At 36.8% G+C, this 18,949-nt stretch overlaps 1 protein-coding gene across 6 annotated transcripts in view; it reads right to left on the reverse strand.

Annotated features, from left to right (window-relative positions):
• The window catches only part of TASP1 (taspase 1), a 243,572-nt gene that overhangs the window by 23,349 nt on the left and 201,274 nt on the right, over nt 1–18,949 (reverse strand). For all 6 annotated transcript variants that reach the window (XR_004259822.1, XM_032248011.1, XM_032248014.1 and 3 more), the window contains one exon: nt 6,056–6,129. Coding sequence is in view for 5 of the 6 variants with exons in the window: in XM_032248011.1 (XP_032103902.1) it covers nt 6,056–6,129 (74 nt within the window). In the remaining variant the exon portion in view is untranslated. The remainder of the gene's footprint in view (nt 1–6,055; nt 6,130–18,949) is intronic.

Consider the following 18,949-nt stretch of genomic DNA (forward strand, 5'->3'; position numbering starts at 1 on the left):
AAAAAAAAAAAAAAAAAAAAAAGATACCAATTCTTCTGATCCACGAGGATGTGATGTCTTTCCATTTGTATGTGTACTCTTCAATTTCTTTCATCAGTGTTTTGTAGTTTTCCTTAGTGGAGAGGTCTTGCATCTTCTTGGTTAAATTTATTACTAGGTATTTCTTTTCAGCTATTGTTAATGGAATTGACTTCTTGATTTCTTTCTCCAGGAAGTTCATTATTGGTGTATAAAAATGCTACTAATTTTTACATGTTGATTTTGTGTCCTGGATCAGGAATTTCCTGTAAGCAAGGTTTGGGATCTGAGCCCAGGTGCAACTCTAGAGAATTGTCCATTGTTATAGTCCCGGCACCATCATTGTAACCATGGGAGACTTTCTCTTTGTTTATAGGCAATCCATCAGCTTTCCGTGTTGCTAAGGTGTTCATTTTGCTCTTTGTAACCTCCCCTAGATTTCTGTGCCATGGAATATTTCTTCACTCTCCTACCCTGGCATTAGGCTTCTGTACAACACTGCCTTGCCCTTGATGAAGGGCTTGTACACACTGGAAGCAGGAGAGGTTTTTTAGAAAGTCTATTTTGCTTTAACCCAGCCTTCTGTTGCAACTGTGTTGCATTTGATAAAGGATCACTAAGCTTCCAAGTTGTCTAGCAGCCTTATCCTATGCCTCTAGTCTCTCTTTGGCCACTGTCATGTATTTGGTGAAAATCTTATGCACCTTAATGAATCACTCACAATTCTTTGCTCTGCTTCAAGCTTTTGGTGTGCTGCCACTTGGTGAAGACCTCATAGAGAAAAACTGGTGGTGGGTATAAATTCTCTGTGACTGCAGCGTCTCAGGATTTTAATCTGTCACACCAGCTCACACATGGCCATAATGAGTTCATTAAAAATTTGGCTGGTTCCTCTTTATATCCCTCTATGTTGAGTTTGACCACTCCTGCTGCTGCTCTGTCAGGGAATAAAGCAATCAGAGTTTTTTGTCTCCTAGGAAGGGCTTGTCTCTTTCTGGAAATAGTTTACTTAGGTTTTCCTCTATGTATTAAGTTCTCTGGATACTTTTTAAAAATTTATGATTCTATAGTTTATGCAGCTCATTAACATACTTGGGAGTAGAAGCAACAGTCTCTTGCAAATTTCTTCATTCTATTTAGAAGCAGAATTTTCTTTTCACTTCTTTTGATAGCTACCTCTTGTGCATGTCATGTTTTATATTTAAGTCTTCTTCCCATAGCTTTGTGTGAGGTAAGCTGTAAGCCTAGCAAAAAGCACTCGAAATTTCATCTCTGCTATCCTTTGTAAATATACATTCATTGAGTTTTTAAAAAGCCCTGGAAACCATCTTCGTGAAGATAAAACATGTTGGAACATAGTAGATACTACAACAGTGGTATTACGAAAATCCTACTGAAAACTGAATGACAACATATTTGTTCATGTAATCTGGAATGCTGAATTGGAATTCTGCAGATTGGAAGCAACATCAAGGACTTAATGGGGTCTAGTCATCTGTCTTCAGACAGGTAATGTTTTGCTTCCTCATTCTTATAATATCTTATCACAGGAAGGGCTTAAGGCGAAGTAAGGATTTCTTATTCTCATATTACAGATGAGGCCTCTGGGATCCAGAGGCACAGTGATCAAACCACAGATCACAGTGTGCATGGAGTGGGAGGGCAACCCAGGCTCCAACTTCCTGGCATTGCACCTATCCCAATACTTATTTATTTTAACTGCAAGGCCCAAAGAACTAGACAGATCTGCCAAGAATAGAAATCCTGGCATGACCTCATGAGGTTTGGAAGACTTCATAGTATTAAAATAGAAAAATGTTAAAAACAAAATGTAAATATCACTGAGTTATCATCCAGTGCCCTGTGCTTTCCCTAGGTTAGGGAAATATGGTATGGGCAACATCTGTCCTGTTTCACTACCATGTGTCAGAGGATGACACAGGGTTTGTCACACAAGGCAGAGAAACATCACAAATATTTGTTGAATAAATTTTTTTTTGAGAAAAGCTAAGTAATATAACAAAAAACATCCTAAGAGGACAGCACCTTGATCATGAAAAAGCTTAATCTCTCTTTGATACCACTGGAAAACAAGAAGCTATTATAGAAATATTTTTGCAAAATATTTGTAAGAGATGTGTTATTATCTGAATATTTGGTCATTCTAGTCAGGAACTCAAAATGAGAAAAAGGCAATTCTTTGGGGGAATGTAATCACTCATCCAATGCAGACTCAGTTACAAACCAAGGATATTTTTTGAACTGTATCATTTCAATTACAAGGCCCAAAGAACTAATCAAATGTGCCACAATACCCAAGAGTGACATTTAAAAAATTTTTAATTTGAAAATAATTTAAGAATTATGGAGTAGTTTTCGGAAGATCTATACATCCTTTAACAAGGTTCACCTACTGTTAACATTTTGCTCCATTTGCTTTGCAATTTGCTATTGCTGTATCCATCCATCCACATGATACGTTTTTCTGAAGCACTGAGAAAATATTGTCTATATTATGGCTCTTTACCACTAGATATGTCAGTGCATATTTCCTAAGAATAAAAATATTATACACCACAGTAATTAACTTCCGTAAGTTTAACAATGATATGACACTTTTTACCATCTATATTCCAATTTCGTAAATTGGCCTAATAATGCATTTATAGCATTTTTCCAATATAGAATCTAGTCTAGGACCAGTTACTGCATTTAGTTGTCACAACTCTTTAGTATTGTTTACTCTGGAACATTTCTGCAACCTCTGTCTTTTATGACATTGACATTATTGAAGAACATGGTTCTTTTTTTCTTTCTTCACAAAATGTTCCTCATTTTAAATTTGTCTGATGTTTCTTCACAGTTAGTTAGGTTCAGGTTATACATTTCCAGATGTCATACTACACAAGTGATACTGTATCCTCAAGTTATCATAGCCAGAGGCACATGTTGTCCATCTGCCCCTCATTGGTGCTATTAATTTTGATCACATGGTCAAGGTGTTGCCTGGTTTTTCCATTATATAGTTATTATTTTTCCCTATAACTAATCAGAAGCCTGTGGAGGGATGCTTAAAGACTATAAAATAGTCTGCTCCTCCTCAAGGAAATTTTTATAACAGTATTTTCACCACAGTTATAAAAAGTGACCTCTATATAGTAAAAGAAACCTAATTTCATGTATTATAGTTGAATAAGTTCCATGCCAGTTTTAACATCTGTTTCTATTACAGTAGTCCATGCACACTGGGTGTTTATTAAAAACTCTTCATTAACTGTCTGCTATCTGGGTAGGATATGGGCAATTTGTTTTTAAAATCCAGCTGGTACCAATACCCTAATTTTGGCTCCTTAAAAAGATATATTTAACTTATGCTATCAAAGTAGTTTATAAATTAAATTAAATGATATAATTGCAAGAACATTCTTTAAAAAAAGAGACTTCTAAAAAAAAACTTAGCTCTACTTATTCAAATTATATATGCATTCCTGTTACAATGATATTGATTATCATCCAGCCTTTTCTAAGCAGTATGATTTTTGAGCTAAGCCTTAATTCAAAGCCTTATCTCGGATTAAACACAGCTACCTTATATATGCTCAAATGGCCAGGTGGCTTCAGTTTCTGAGTTTGGTAACACACAGAAAGAAGACAATTTTTGAAAAGCAGGGCACATTTTTTTGAACTTTTAAAAATAGTTTTTAAATTTTAAATACTTTAAGATGCCTTTGTACTCATTTTGCTACCACGGCTCTCAACATTATGGAGGAACATGCTTCACAAACCAGTCATGATACTGAACAGGTATGCCACTAGTGGTTCGACTATTCTTTTACAGAAGTCAGGAAATCAGAGGGAGAGATAGGTCCAAAGCTTAAATAGAATACAAACTTTTTATAACCCCCTTTCTCTTTTGGGCTCAGCTTCTCATCTATAACTTTGTCTTACTTGCAATACAATAAAATTCTAGACTTTATAATAAAAGAGATAATTTTTCTTTTTGATCAATAGAATTCAGCAGCCAAATCATTAGTGTTTTTGTTTTGGGGTTGTCTTTCTTTTTTTTATTTTTCTTAAAAGTATTTGTAGTCACAGGCTCAAAGGAGAAAGAAAGGAAAAGGGATTAACTCTCCTCAAGGAAGGTCAAAAACATAATTTACAAGACAGGCAAGAGGACCAGCTGCATCTCCTTGCCAAACTGATTACCAACTGGAGAATTTACCAACAATAAGAAAACCATGTCTACCAGATGTCAAGCTATATAACTGGAGGCCAAATATCTTTGGGCTCATAGCAGGACTCTCCACTCTTTACTACCTATATTTTACATTAAATAGTAAGGTGTCTTCCACGGGCCACCAGCAAGGATAACAAAAATATTTCCACACAAGTGACCTAATAACATAATCACACCCCACCAGACTGGCTTCAGTGCTGAAGTCCACCTCAGACATATTCTTTTGTTAAAAAGCAATCTTAGTTCTGAATGAATATGTAAGGGGACAGAGAAACTGAAATGACTGCAAGCTATTCCTATGCAAGGATTCTTGGGGTTTATCATGCTGTTTTCTATTTGGGAACTCTTTTGTCACTGAGAAGAAATGAATCTGAAAATATGAATAACCATTTTCCCACTTACTTATTAAACTTGTACTGTTCAATATGGTAACCACGAGCCACATGTGGCTATTTAAAATTAAGTAAAATTTTAAAATTCAGTTCCTCAATCAAACTAGCTACATTTAAGTGATCAATAACCACATGTGGCTAGTAGCTTTCCTGTTGAAAAACAGAGATATATAATGTTTACATCACACAAAATTCTATTAGACAGTGCTGTTCTAAACCCTTAAATCACCTTTAAAATGGGCAAACATATTTCCATTCTACATAAATTATGAAACAATCTTTTATGCATTCTCTTAGGAAATAGGTCTACTAACACAGTGTGAATATTGTACCAGGTGGAGGTGAAACAAAGGGATCTCAGTAATATTTTCGCAATATAAGCCAATCCTTGTCTGATTAAATGCTCTTTACATTATTCACAGAAGTTCTGTGGAGCTACTCGCTGGCTGGATAATATACAGAGGACAGTCTGGATGGGTATTACACAGCAAATAAACAATAAAGTGCTCTTTATTGTATTTATCCTTTATGATTCAATCTGCATCAGACGGTTCATATCAGAAGTCTTATTTTATAAGTCAAAATGTACAAAATAAATCATTTCCTTTAAAAACAAGGCTGCCCAACTTCACAGCTTTACAACTGAGATACTTTAATGCCAAGTAAACATCACAGGCCACAGCTGTTCCTAAAAATTTTATGAACAAGAAGAACATGAGGTCAATATAAAATAAAATCCATAAATCACGTTGCTTACTCCCAGGCTCAACCTTCAAGAACCCAGGGAAGCCAAGCAACTCTGGAGACAGTATGTGGATGTCTATGTAATTATTGTAACTCACTGAGGGACGTGTGCCACAGGCATGTGGCATGTAGACAAAGACCACTGCTTCTGCCCGTGAAGACATCATGTCAGGGCATGACAGAACACACTGAAAGATGAGACAGGTCATACTTGCAAGCATGTCAGCCACTGTGCCATCAAACATGCAGGATGCTTTCTAGAGTCAAAGCTTGCTTTGATTTAGCTTCCTTTATTCTAACACTCCTTGCAGAATCAACCACCTATGTCAGCTTATCAGCTTCACTCCCATTTTCTCTTCCCAAATCCCAGTCTCCTCTTTTCAACTTAATTGCAATGGGCAAAAGGAAAAAGATGGGAGCTGTAGGGGAAGGTGGGCAGGCTTTTCCTAATGCTCCCTTCCTCTGTCACCAAAAGCAAAATAGATATACTGGTTTTCTCTGGGGCTGTCAGCATTGTTAACTGTTCTTATTCAGATTCTTACAAAGATCATAGAGTTACTGCCCAAGAAAAGCTAACAAAATTCATCCATATCAACTTAGCTAGTTAGAGGTTTATGCAATGGCTACAAGGTTCTCAGGTTATGACCAGTTCTTTCCCGCTTACCTTGGCTTTCCCATCCTGGGCTGACATATATCCAACACACATGCTCTCTGTTGTGTGGCTCCACAGAAATTCCACTGTTGTAAAAGAGAACACAAATAGGCACATTCAGATCACAGATGGAAAATAAATCTTTGCTTTTTAATAGAACAGTTAAAGATAGCTTTATATTTAACATACTCAGTTCCCCACTTTCCATTTGCTCCTTCATAAATGTCAAGATGATTTATCACTCAAAACTGTGTAATGCCATTTACTGTGAAATGAAAAATGTATTTCTTTCCTGTCAAAACTTATGATTATTACATGTAAAATAAATGCTCTTCTGTTTGAATCTGTAACGATTAAATGCACACACTCATACACACTGTATACAATGATTTAGTAAATGTAATATTCCATAGTGTGGATTCTTTAAACCACATGCATGCACACAGACAAATGACACATACTGCAGATCTTAATTTCCCTTTTTTTATTTTTGAGATGGAGTTTCACTCTTGTTGTCCAGGCTGAAGTTCAATGGCATGATCTCAGTTCACTGCAGCCTCTGGCTCCTGGGTACAAGCAATTCTCCTGCCTCAGCCTTCCAAGTAGCTGGGATTACAGGCATGTGCCACCATGCCCAGCTAATTTTGTATTTTTAGTAGAGATGGGGTTTCACCATGTTGGCCAGGCTGGTCTCAAACTCCTGACCTCAGGTGATCTACCCGCCTCAGCCTCCCAAAGTGCTGAGATTACAGGCATGAGCCACTGCACCCAGCCCTTAATTTCTAAATGCCATTCTCTACAAAAAAGAACCAGGGGTTCTTGGAGAAATGTCCATTCCAGAGCTGGCACAGAGAAAATATAAAATGAATCTGGTACATCTTGTGCCAGTAAAGAAAGAAAATGCTCAAAGAGGCTGGGCATGGTGGCTCATGCCTGTAATCCCAGCACTTTGGGAGGCCAAGGCGGGTGGATCACGAGGGCAGGAGATCGAGACCATCCTGGCTAACACGGTGAAACCCCATCTCCACTAAAAATACAAAAAATTAGCCAGGTGTGGTGGCAAGTGCCTGTAGTCCCAGCTACTCAAGAGGCTGAGGCAGGAGAACTGCCTGAACCTAGAAGGTGGAGGCTGTTGCAGTGAGCGAAGATCATGCCACTGCACTCCAGCCTGGGCAACAAGAGCGAGACTCTGCCTCAAAAAAAAAAAAAAAAAGAAAATGCTCAAAGAATAAAGGAGACTTATCAAAAAGACCCAGGGGTCAATCTGAAAGGCTCTCACTGGCAAAATCTGTGCCTATCAAAATAAATAATGAGCGTAATGAATTATAACCACTGAACAAAGTAAGAACCAACGAACCCATACTGAACCAAACAAATAAATAAAGAGAAGACAAAGCTCATCCTTCAGCAGAATGTGAACAAATAAGTACAGAAAAATAACAGAAAATCATGGTTGCTAAAACTAGTAGGTGGAAATTTGAAGAGGCGCAGGCTATTTACATAGCTTCAAAGTATCTCTCCAAAAAATTCTTGTAACTGGAAAAACTGTTAGTTCACTGTGGAAGCACATGACAGACTCCAACTTAATTCACTGAACAAAGCTAACACCACCAGTGAAGGCACAAATCAGTACCATATGCCTTTTGATAAAATACCTTGAGACACGAAACTTCTGTGGTATTTGGTCTTCCTAACAAAAACACATAACCAGAATCAAATGAGAAAACATCAAACAGACTTGAAATAGCAACACTCTACTAAATAACTGGTTTGAACTCTTCAAAAACGCCAAAGTCAGAAAACACAAAGTTGGGAAACTTCCTGTTTAAAGGAGACATGACAACTGAACACATGTCATCCTGGATTGCACTCTGGACTCGGTGGTGAGAGGAGATGTCATGAGGGACATTATGGAGATAACTGATAAAGTTGGAAAAGGGACTGTGGGTTAGACAGTGCTGTCATATCAATATTAAAAGCCATGACTTTGATAACTGCACTGTGATTACTTAGTAGAATGGCCTTCTTCTTAAGGAATACTCACCAAAGTATTAGGAATACAGGAGCCCAATGTCTCCACCTCACTCTCAAATAGTTCAGGGAAAAAAATGCATTTGTTTGTGTGTGTGTGTGTGTGTGTGTGCATGCGTGTAGAGGGAGGAGGGAGTGAGGATGGGAAAACAAACAGAAGAAAATGAAAACACTGGTTGAATCTCGGAAAAGGAATCATGAATGTCCCTTGTACTATTCTTGGAACTTTTCTCTATGTGTAAAATTATACCTAAATAAAAAGTTACAAAAAGAAAACTGTAAACATCCAGGGATGCACACAAAGCTCTGTCACATTCAAATACATATCTTCAAAATTCTGAGTTTTTTAAGGCATCCTTAAAGTTGTAATGTACTCCAATAAAAATTTCAAAAGTCCCTGATAATAAGACTGCATTGCTCAACACTATACCCTGTCCCCCAGGCCATCCGTCTGTTTATATCTCTAAGCTAGTTCAGCCTGGAGACAAGTGTTTGAGTTGAGACCCAACTCTGTGATTCCATGATCCTAGCCTCTGAAGGCTTTGCCAGACATGTGGGGAAGAAAGAGGCAGTAAGGCGCAAAATTGAGTTCCTCAGATAAATGGCTCATTCCCTCATCATTAATTAATTATTAAACCTGCCAACCTGCTCAACAGACGCTCCACTGAGGAGTACAGGGAAACAGTGTCACGCAATGAAGCAAATTCTCTTCACCAGATGTTTTTTCCTCCACACACATCGGCTTTGAACTTCAAAAATCTTGACATCCCCAGAAAGAGGGAATCCTTCCCAAATCATTTTATGAGACCAACATCATCCTGATACCAAAACCCGGCAGAGACTCAACAAGAAAAGAAAACTTCAGGCCAATATCCATGATGAACACAGGCGCAAATATCTTCAATAAAATACTGGCAAGCCGATTGCAACAGCACATCAAAAAGCTTATCCACCATGATGATAAAGGAGGCTTCATCCCGGGGATGCAAGGCTGGTTCAACATACGCAAGTCTATAAACGTAATACACCACATAAACAGAACCAAAGACAAAAACCACATGATTATCTCAACTGATGCAGGGAAGGCCTTTGACAAAATTCAACAGCCCTTTATGCTAAAAACCCTCAATAAGCTAGGTATCAATGGAACGTATCTCAAAATAATAAAAGCTATTTACGACAAACCAACAGCCAATATCATACTAAATGGGCAAAAACTGGAAGCATTCCCTTTGAAATCTGGCACTAGACAAGGATGCCCTCTCTCACCACTCCCATTCAATATAGTACTGGAAGACTGAGCCAGAGCAATCAGGCAAGAAAAAGAAATAAAGGGTATTCCAATAGGAAAGGAGGAAGTCAAATTGTCCCTATTTGGAGACAACATGATTGTATATCTAGAAGACCCCATCGTCTCAGCACCAAACCTCCTGAAACTGATAAGCAACTTCAGCAAAGTCTCAGGATACAACATCAATGTACAAAAATCACAAGCATTCCTATACACCAATAACAGACTTAAAGAGAGCCAAATCAAGAACAAACTGCCATTCACAATTGCCACAAAGAGAATAAAATACCTAGGAAAACAACTAACAAGGAACGTAAAGGACCTCTTCAAGGAGAACTACAAGCCACTGCTCAATGAAATAAGAGAGGACACAAACAGATGGAGAATAATTCCATGTTCATGGTTAGGAAGAATCAATATCGTGAAAATGGCCATACTGCCCAAAGTAATTTACAGATTCAATGCTATCCCCATCAAGCTACCAATGACCTTCTTCACAGAACTGGAAAAAACCACCTTAAACTTCATATGGAACCAAAAGAGGGCCCGCATAGCCAAGTCAATTCTAAGCAAAAAGAACAAAGCTGGAGGCATCATACTACCGGACTTAAAACTATACTACAAGGCTACAGTAATCAAAACAGCATGGTACTGGTACCAAAACAGAGATATAGACCAATGGAACAGAACAGAGGTCTCGGAGGCAACACAACATATCTACAACCATCTGATCTTTGACAAACCTGACAAAAACAAGCAATGGGGAAAGGATTCCCTGTTTAATAAATGGTGTTGGGAAAACTAGCTAGCCATGTGCAGAAAGCAGAAACTGCACCCCTTCCTGACACCTTCCACTAAAATTAACTCCAGATGGATTAAAGACTTAAACATAAGACCTAACACCATAAAAACCCTAGAAGAAAATCGAGGCAAAACCATTCAGGACATAGGCGTAGGCAAGGACTTCATGACCAAAACACCAAAAGCATTGGCAACAAAAGCCAAAATAGACAAATGGGACCTAATCAAACTCCACAGCTTCTGCACAGCAAAACAAAGTCATTAGAGTGAATCGGCAACCAACAGAATGGGAAAAAATTTTTGCAGTTTACCCATCTGACAAAGGGCTGATATCCAGAATTTACAAAGAACTAAAACAGATTTATGAGAAAAAAACTAACAAGCCCATTCAAAAGTGGGCAAAGGATATGAACAGATACTTTAGAAAAGAAGACATACACGAGGCCAACAAACATATGAAAAAATGCTCATCATCACTGGTCATCAGAGAAATGCAAATCAAAACAACATTGAGATACCATCTCACGCCACTTAGAATGGTGATCATTAAAAAATCTGGAGACAACAGATGCTGGAGAGGATGTGGAGAAACAGGAACACTTTTACACTGTTGGTGGGAGTGTAAATTAGTTCAACCATTGTGGAAGACAGTGTGGCGATTCCTCAAGGACCTAGAAACAGAAATTCCATTTGACCCAGCAATCCCGTTACTGGGTATATATCCAAAGGATTCTAAATCGTTCTACTATAAGGACACGTGCACACGAATGTTCATTGCAGCACTGTTTACAATAGCAAAGACCTGGAACCAACCCAAATGTCCATTGATGATAGACTGGACAGGGAAAATGTGGCACATATACACCACAGAATATTATAAAGCCATAAAAAACGATGAGTTTGTGTCCTTTGTAGGGACATGGATGAACCTGGAAACCATCATTCTCAGCAAACTGACACAAGAGCAGAAAATCAAACACCACATGCTCTCACTCATAGGCGGGTGTTGAACAATGAGAACACATGGAAACAGGGAGGGGAGCACTACACACTGGGGTCTGCTGGGGGGAAATAGGGGAGGGACAGTGGGGTGAGGGGAGTTGGGGAGAGATAGCATGGGGAGAAGTGCTAGATGTGGGTGATGGGGAGGAAGGCAGCAGATCACACTGCCACGTATGTGCCTATGCAACAATCTTGCATGTTCTTCACATGTACCCCAAAACCTAAAATGCAATAAAATTTAAAAAAAAAAAATCTTGACATCCAGAGCAAGGTCTGCGATATTCTAACTTGCCTAGTAGAGCAAAAGCACTCAAGTCTTACTGAAGTTCCCTAGAGTGGTGACACTAAATTGTATTCAAATACAAAGTTATTTCTAAAATTGTACCTTTTCCACATGTCCTAAATATTAAGGGGACAACTGCTCAGGAATTAGCCAAGAAAAATAGATGAAAATGAGCTAATATGACCACGAGAGCAAAGGGTAAAGACATTACCCTTTTATTTATTAAAGATCATTTTAATGATTTTTAAATGTATTATTCTCCCTATAAATGTAGTCTGCTTTTGGAAAATTAAATAAACATAAAAATTTAGATTTACAAAAGATGATAAATTAGGGTATATTGATTAACTTCATTAAATAATTATTTTTATATGAAGGGTTTCAATAAAATTTCTAGATATAGTGCTTAGGAGTTTTTAAAGCATATCTCAATGTCTAAAAATTCATTCTTTACTGTTTTTCACAAACATTTATCCCATCCACCAGTAAAAGGCAAAGCACTGTACTGCCACATATTTTAATAATGACAACTCAAATCAGTACATAGTTATGAGTTGTTAATTCACGCTAGCTTGAAAATCTCTGAAGAAACTGTATAGGATTTAAATTATAAAACGCTTTTGAAGATAAATTATTTTATTACTTGTAGTACACGCATAATGCAAGTTAATTTAAAAAATTATTTCTTAGTAGAAGACCTCAAGGAACTAAGACAGGGAGGGGCTAACGTTGAGGATCTCTCATGTGCCAGGCATTGTCTTTCATAGCAGAACTCAGCAAAGCATAGATGGGGAACCTGAGGATCAGAGAAGGGAAGGAGTATGGTGTCAGTCATTTTACTAGGTACACAGATTGGATTTCAAGCCGGACTCGGGGATCAGAAAGCCTGTGGTATTTCATTGTTCTATTACTCTGAAATCTACTCACTATAGATAAGGATTTATACTTGTTACATATTAAGAAGACTAAATTCCTTACAAACACCAAAAGACACAAAACATCTAACACCAAACACAACTCTTACAACATTTTAAATCTCTCTTAAGGAAAGCTTTTGAACCATAAAGAAACCAGAGACCATAAAAGATGTCTAAGATCAATATATTTAACTAGTTTAAAAATACAGTGTTTTGTTTTCTGTTTTTTGTTTTTTTGAGAAAGAGTCTCACTCCGTCACCTAGGCTGGCATGTAGTGGCATAATCTCAGCTCACTACAATCTCCACTTCCTAAGTCCATGTCATTCTCGATTCTTGTGCCTGGGTAGTTTATGTATTTTTAGAAGAGATGGGGTTTCACCATGTCAGCCAGGCTGGTTTTGAACTCTTGACCGCAGGTGATCCGCCCACCTTGGCCTTTCAAATTGCTGGGACTATAGACATGATCCACCTCACCTGGCATGTTTATAGTGTTTGTTTTTTGCCATGTGGAGAAAAATGGAAGTCAAGAGATGAATGACAAATTTGGGGAAATATTTGCAATTTGTCACATAAAGAAAGGACTAATTTTCTTAATATATAAAGATCTGATATAAATCAATAACAGACAAATACCCAAAGAAAACGCAGAAAGGATATGAGCAAAAGGGAATATAAATGGCTCTAAAATATATGAAAAGATAATCTACGTTATACTAAAATATATGCAAATTAAAATCACAAGATACCATTATCAGGTTTCAGACTATTATCAGACTATCAGTTTTCAGATATCAAAAAGTTTGAAACAACTTTTGTGTTAGCTAGGAGTGGAGAAAAAAGCAGATTCATATAACAATGGTGGGAGTATGGCTATCTGGAAGAACATTCTCTGAATTCGTGGTAATTATGTTCTATAATGTTGATGAACACTGAATTAGCAAATAATGAGCCATTACTGGTAGGGAAAATACAAGGCTAGGTTCCTGCACATCTCTGGTCAAAACATTTTAATAACGTTATCAACAAATAATCTTATTTTATATGTGTTTCTGTTTAATCTTTTAAAAATATGTATTTATTCTCTTATTTATAATTCATTATATGCAGTATTTCTTTATAATAAAACACTAGCCAAGAAGGGTTAAACATTTTCCTGATGCCAGGTAACATGCCTATATATTTCTTTGGCTTTCAAGTTTCACAACAATGCTCTCCTCTATGCGTTTTGTAACTGGTCATCATTCCATGAATCCATTAATTTAGCTGCTTTTCCATCTTTTCCATCACTGCATATATAGATGTTAATTTAGCACCTTCTGGAGCAGCCTCACATACAGATCAGTGAGTTTCCTCTTCTTTTATCTGAGCATATCATATATTAATTTCACATGAATTCACCACTAACAGCACTACAATTTCTGCCTAAATGAAGCTTATCCAAAATGCACATTTTGTCCCACAAGACACTACCATCTTCTTGCACTTTGGAACACCAGACAGCACTTCAGCACCATGTTTGGCACAATTTTAAATGGCAAAATCATCATTAAAAAGTGCAAAAATGTGGAAAACATGGCACAAAATAGACCACAAAATGGATACAATTGTAGTATGATAGCTGAAACAGGAAGGCAGAGCATCATCTTGTTCACCTCAGCTGGGAATGTGCACATCAGGTGACTCAAAATGTTCACCACTTCATCATGTCCACAAGTGACTATGAGAGTGCTGAAATGCTGATTTGGGGTTTACAAATAAATGTTAGCAAGTAGGCAAATTAACAAATACAGAATCCAGGAATAATGAGGATTGACTGTATTTATCAAAATTACACACCCTTTGACCTAGCAATTTTATTTCTAGATATTTATTCCACAGATATGCCCTTATATGTATAAAATACCATATTTATAAGAATCTTCATCAAAGTAGCTTTAATTAGCAAGAAATTAGAAATCAATTAATAGCCTATTGGGCATATGTATAACTATGTTACTCTATACAATGAAATACTACATAACAATTAAAAACAAATCAGGAAACTCTACATGAATGCTTTGGAACAACTAAACTGTTTTTCAAACTTTTTGACCACAAACCACAGTAAAATCCAAAACCAAGTCAAAACAAACAACAACAACAAAAACCCCACACATTGTCATTTAGTACACACATCTATTTATAACTAAAATTTTACAAAATAATATTTGCTCTTCTACTTGCAATGTATTGATCTCTTCTACTGGGTTCTTTACAGTCTACTTACGGCATTTAAAAAATTCTACTTGTGATTCACTAAATTGATTTAGAACTCATTAATGTGACATGCTGCAGTTTGTAAAAACACGAATCTACATGACCGTTGGCTAAAAAGTAAGGTAAGGTAGAGAATAATGTATAAAGATGGTGCTGCCATTTTTGTGAAATAAAAGAGGATGATGTATGAACATGCTTGTAAGTACACAGGGACTCTCTGGAAGAATATCTTAGGAACTGGCAGCAATGGTTGCTCTTGGAGAGGGAACTCGCTGAGTAAGGAACCTGAATGAATGGCAACCTATTTTTCACCACCTCTGAAACTTCTGAATTTGACCCTGTTTTCATATATTTCCTATTTTTTTAATACCTCCAAAATCAATTACCCTGTTAATCTACAATATCTATGAAGATAATTTCTTCCCTGTTTAGGTTAAGATATTCAGATCTTACCATATATTTTTAATTGTCCTTCATTAGAATATATTATCATGATGTGAAACTAGTCTAAAGCTTCCAATTTGTTTCCTGTTCTCATGATTACCTAAAACATAAGCACATCTTAGGATAGAACATGAAGAAGCCCCTACTTCCATTTACACTGAACATATACACGTAAGGCAAAATCTGCTATGTTCAAAGAGCAATCAAAACAAACAGAGCCAAACACACACACACTGTACCTGACAACTTCCCCAAGCTGCTTTTCCATCAGAAATTTAAAAATTTCAAAATCACAAAAAAAACCACAAAAATTTCAAAATCATAAGTTTTTAAAAATAAGTAGAGACATTTGTGAGTGAGGTTCATTTCACAAAAAAGCTTTTAAAATGTTTTAATATTAGTTAGTCCTAATTTATAATTAAAACTAAGCAAAGTGTAGTACGAAGTTTGCTCAAATACGGTTACACAGAAAAATTTTAAATTAAAAGAGTAGCATTTACCGTCAGTGATATCTAGAAATCTATAATGTGTCTCCTGATTTTTGAGTACTTAATCTGAAATTCTTCCATATACTAAAAATTGAAGTTTATGGTAACAGTATGAAAAGATAATTCTAAAATATAGCAAACCTGGGAAATGCTACCTCATAGCACTGGAATTTTTCCAGATGTAACTATTACATGTAGGAGACCATGAACTCAGGCAATATGCAGGGTAAATGAGTGGCCTGAAGTAACACATCGGAGACTGTGATAGCACTGGCTATCACAGTCTCGGTGTGGTCAAGCTCAAGCTTATTTCCATCTAGAGAAGCTTCTAGTCTTTGAGTAATGACCATTTTCCTTTGGTAGTGACTAGTAACTGTTTATAACCTCAGCTGCTGATTGAAAAATGCTTGTGTTCTTTAGAAGGCCAAAGCCCAGAGATCTGTGGGACTACTAGAGATGCCCAGACCATGAAAAGATTCTCATCAGAAAACACTGACACACTAAAATAAGTTCTGAGGGGGTTTACCATGTGAAACATGGACACAGAGATTTGGCAGAAGTCTCCACCAAGTGGCTTCTTCACACATCATGACATACAAATGCAATGTGAAAAAAGGTACACACTACTGTTCCTGTTCCAACATCAGAGAATGGGTTAGACAGGGGTGCGCTGCATGTGTGCTTCAAAAATGATGGATTATAAAGACCTTCAGGATGTATTTGTACTTAGAGACCAGCCTTTCCAGAAAGTTGTATTTAAGAATTTGGAACAATTAAATTTATATGCCCAACAGCGGTTCTACTTCGGTCTTGGTGGAGCTCTGCTATATAAAGCCTCCCTTAATCCCGAATGCATGGTTTTGCCTCCTAATAGCATTTAAATCACCAGCTTTATGGGCTAAAAGAGCTACAAGCTACCTTTCTCATGATGCTGTCCCTAGGATACTTTACTTTCAAAATCATCCGCATATCATCCTGTTTTAAGTCAGACAAAACAGTTTCCTTACCAGGTTGCAAGTAAGTTTTTTCTATCCAAATGGATTCTTTTTTTCTGACCAGAAAGAAGTCATCAGCCACTTTCCTCCTCTTTAAAAACATATATACATATATTGTCCTCCACTTGCTGTTAACAACGCCTAGCTGCACTGGCTCCTGTACCCACTTAAAACGTCTCTGCTTGGCTTCACATCCCAGACTTGCTTGCAAGGAAAACAGAACTCTAAAATCAGAGCTGTCTTGGGTTGGGCAGTTGACAAGTTAGCTGCCACTCCTGAGCCTTAGGTCAAATGGCATGTCCTAGGACATTCTGCACAGATTTAAGTTACTCCTTACTGAGTACAGAGAAATTCAGTTTTTAAATGGGAAGAATGAAGAACTGTAAATAGAACCGCCTCCTCTTACTGCTGTAGATTTCCTCCCCCCGATTGTCAGAGTCTTTATAACTGGTAGGGAGTTTAGGAAAAAAAAAAAAAAAAGATACTGGACTGTCCTGACATGGAATCCTTAAGACTCATATTACACATGTCTCATTATGGCCGTGAAGAAACTCTGACTTGGTGTGCTTCCCTGAAAAACTTTCACTACTTAACTGTCTTTGGAGCAATGGGGATCGAGTTCTATGGAATCCTGTTTATACTAAGCCAAGAAAATAATCACTCCCTCTTTCCAAGGCTTGTTCAAATTTGTTCAAGACTAACTAATGAAGGATGCTGACTGAAAGGAGATGTGGGTCAAAGAGTAACATAAGCCCTGGAGGACAGTTCAATTATCTTTCTGTTTTATCCTTTTATTGTACTAAAAACTGCCAGAAACAAAGGGACACTTGATTGGGGCTTGGAAGTTCTCTGGTGAACAGGAACCGTTCAGTAAAACAAGTTTTACTGAAACATGATTTTATTCATGAAACAAATACTTTTTAAGGATTTATTTCATGGTAAACTCTATTACTCTTTGAGCAGATGAAACTGACTATAAAATTTCCTGAGTGTAATAACAATTACGTCGTCACTAGATCTATTCATAAATTTCTGTATTCTATATTTCAGATGAAAAACTTTATGAGCCAAAAAATACTTCTTGGTAAGGTAATAGCTAGAACTATACTTCTCATGATGGAGAAGAAAATTACAGATGAAAATCTATTTCTAATATTCAGAGTATGTTAGTGATACAATGTATAAAAATACGTTCATGATTTAAAGGAAGGAAAGTTCTGTTATAAACAAAGTGGCAGATTATAGATACTTGCAATCAACATCTTTGTATTGTAAAACCAAAACTAATTCTGAAACTATTAATCTCAGAGCATTACTTCATCGGATTAATGCTACTCTCCATTGCTGAAAAGTTTAAATATCATGTCTGCCTTATTCACCTTGCATCTGTTACTTATGTTCTTCTTTCCATCTGATCCTTAAATAAGAACTAAAATGCAGCTTATCTCTTAAGAGGTATCTTCACTACAGTGAAGATGTAACAATTCCAAAACATTGCTGAAGCACTAAAGAAATGAGCTTCCAACTACGACAATGGACTCTCATGTAAAACAAAGCTTTAATTCTATTTTCAAGATAAAATTATTAACATCAGAAAAACATCTATAAGTATTTCTTTTCTCACTACCAGCCTAAAAGCTAACTTGCCTTCTCTTTGACAGTTATTTTATGATCATGTGAGTCCAGCAGAAATGCCTAGTCATAAGTGCTCACAGTGGTATGTGCCATGTAATGGAAATAAGCAATATTGCTGTTGCCCTGAGAATGAAGCTTCTTTGAAGTACATGTGTTTATATGTGCTCGCCAAATTTTTAATACCAGTGAAACCAAAAGGCGGTTTGGAATTTTACAGTAAAATAACCTTTTATCTTTTTAATGTTCCAGGAAGCATCAATTCAATTAAGCATTTTTTATTCTGAAACCACAGCATACTTTGGTAACAGCAACAAAACAAAGTACTCGATAAAGAACTTTGCCTATTGTGAAAAGAGGGAGGAAAACACCGCATATCAGTTCTAACTGGGAACAGTGGAACAGTTTGATTTGATAGAGCTATGTCTACAATGACAAAATAACTCATCCTTTCAGGTAATTATGTAAGAACACACAAAAATTCTCATAGAATAAATCATATGATATACCATTTATGTAAAGTTTAAAATCAAGCAAAACTAAACAATATATCATTTAGAGATACATAAAAGTGTGCAAAGGCTTTCAGGAAAAGCAGGGATAAACACAAAGTAAAGGATGGGGAGAAAGCACAGTAATAAGATCAGAGAGGACCACATGGCGGCTTCAAACATACGGGTAATGGGCGATTTCTTAGGCTAGGTGGCAAGTCCACAGGTGTCCATTTTATTATTATCCTTTATAACTCACAAATTTATTACATCC

This window comes from Sapajus apella, unplaced genomic scaffold (assembly GCF_009761245.1).
Source record: "Sapajus apella isolate SASKATOON/1434 unplaced genomic scaffold, GSC_monkey_1.0 scaffold65, whole genome shotgun sequence".
NCBI lineage: Eukaryota > Metazoa > Chordata > Mammalia > Primates > Cebidae > Sapajus > Sapajus apella.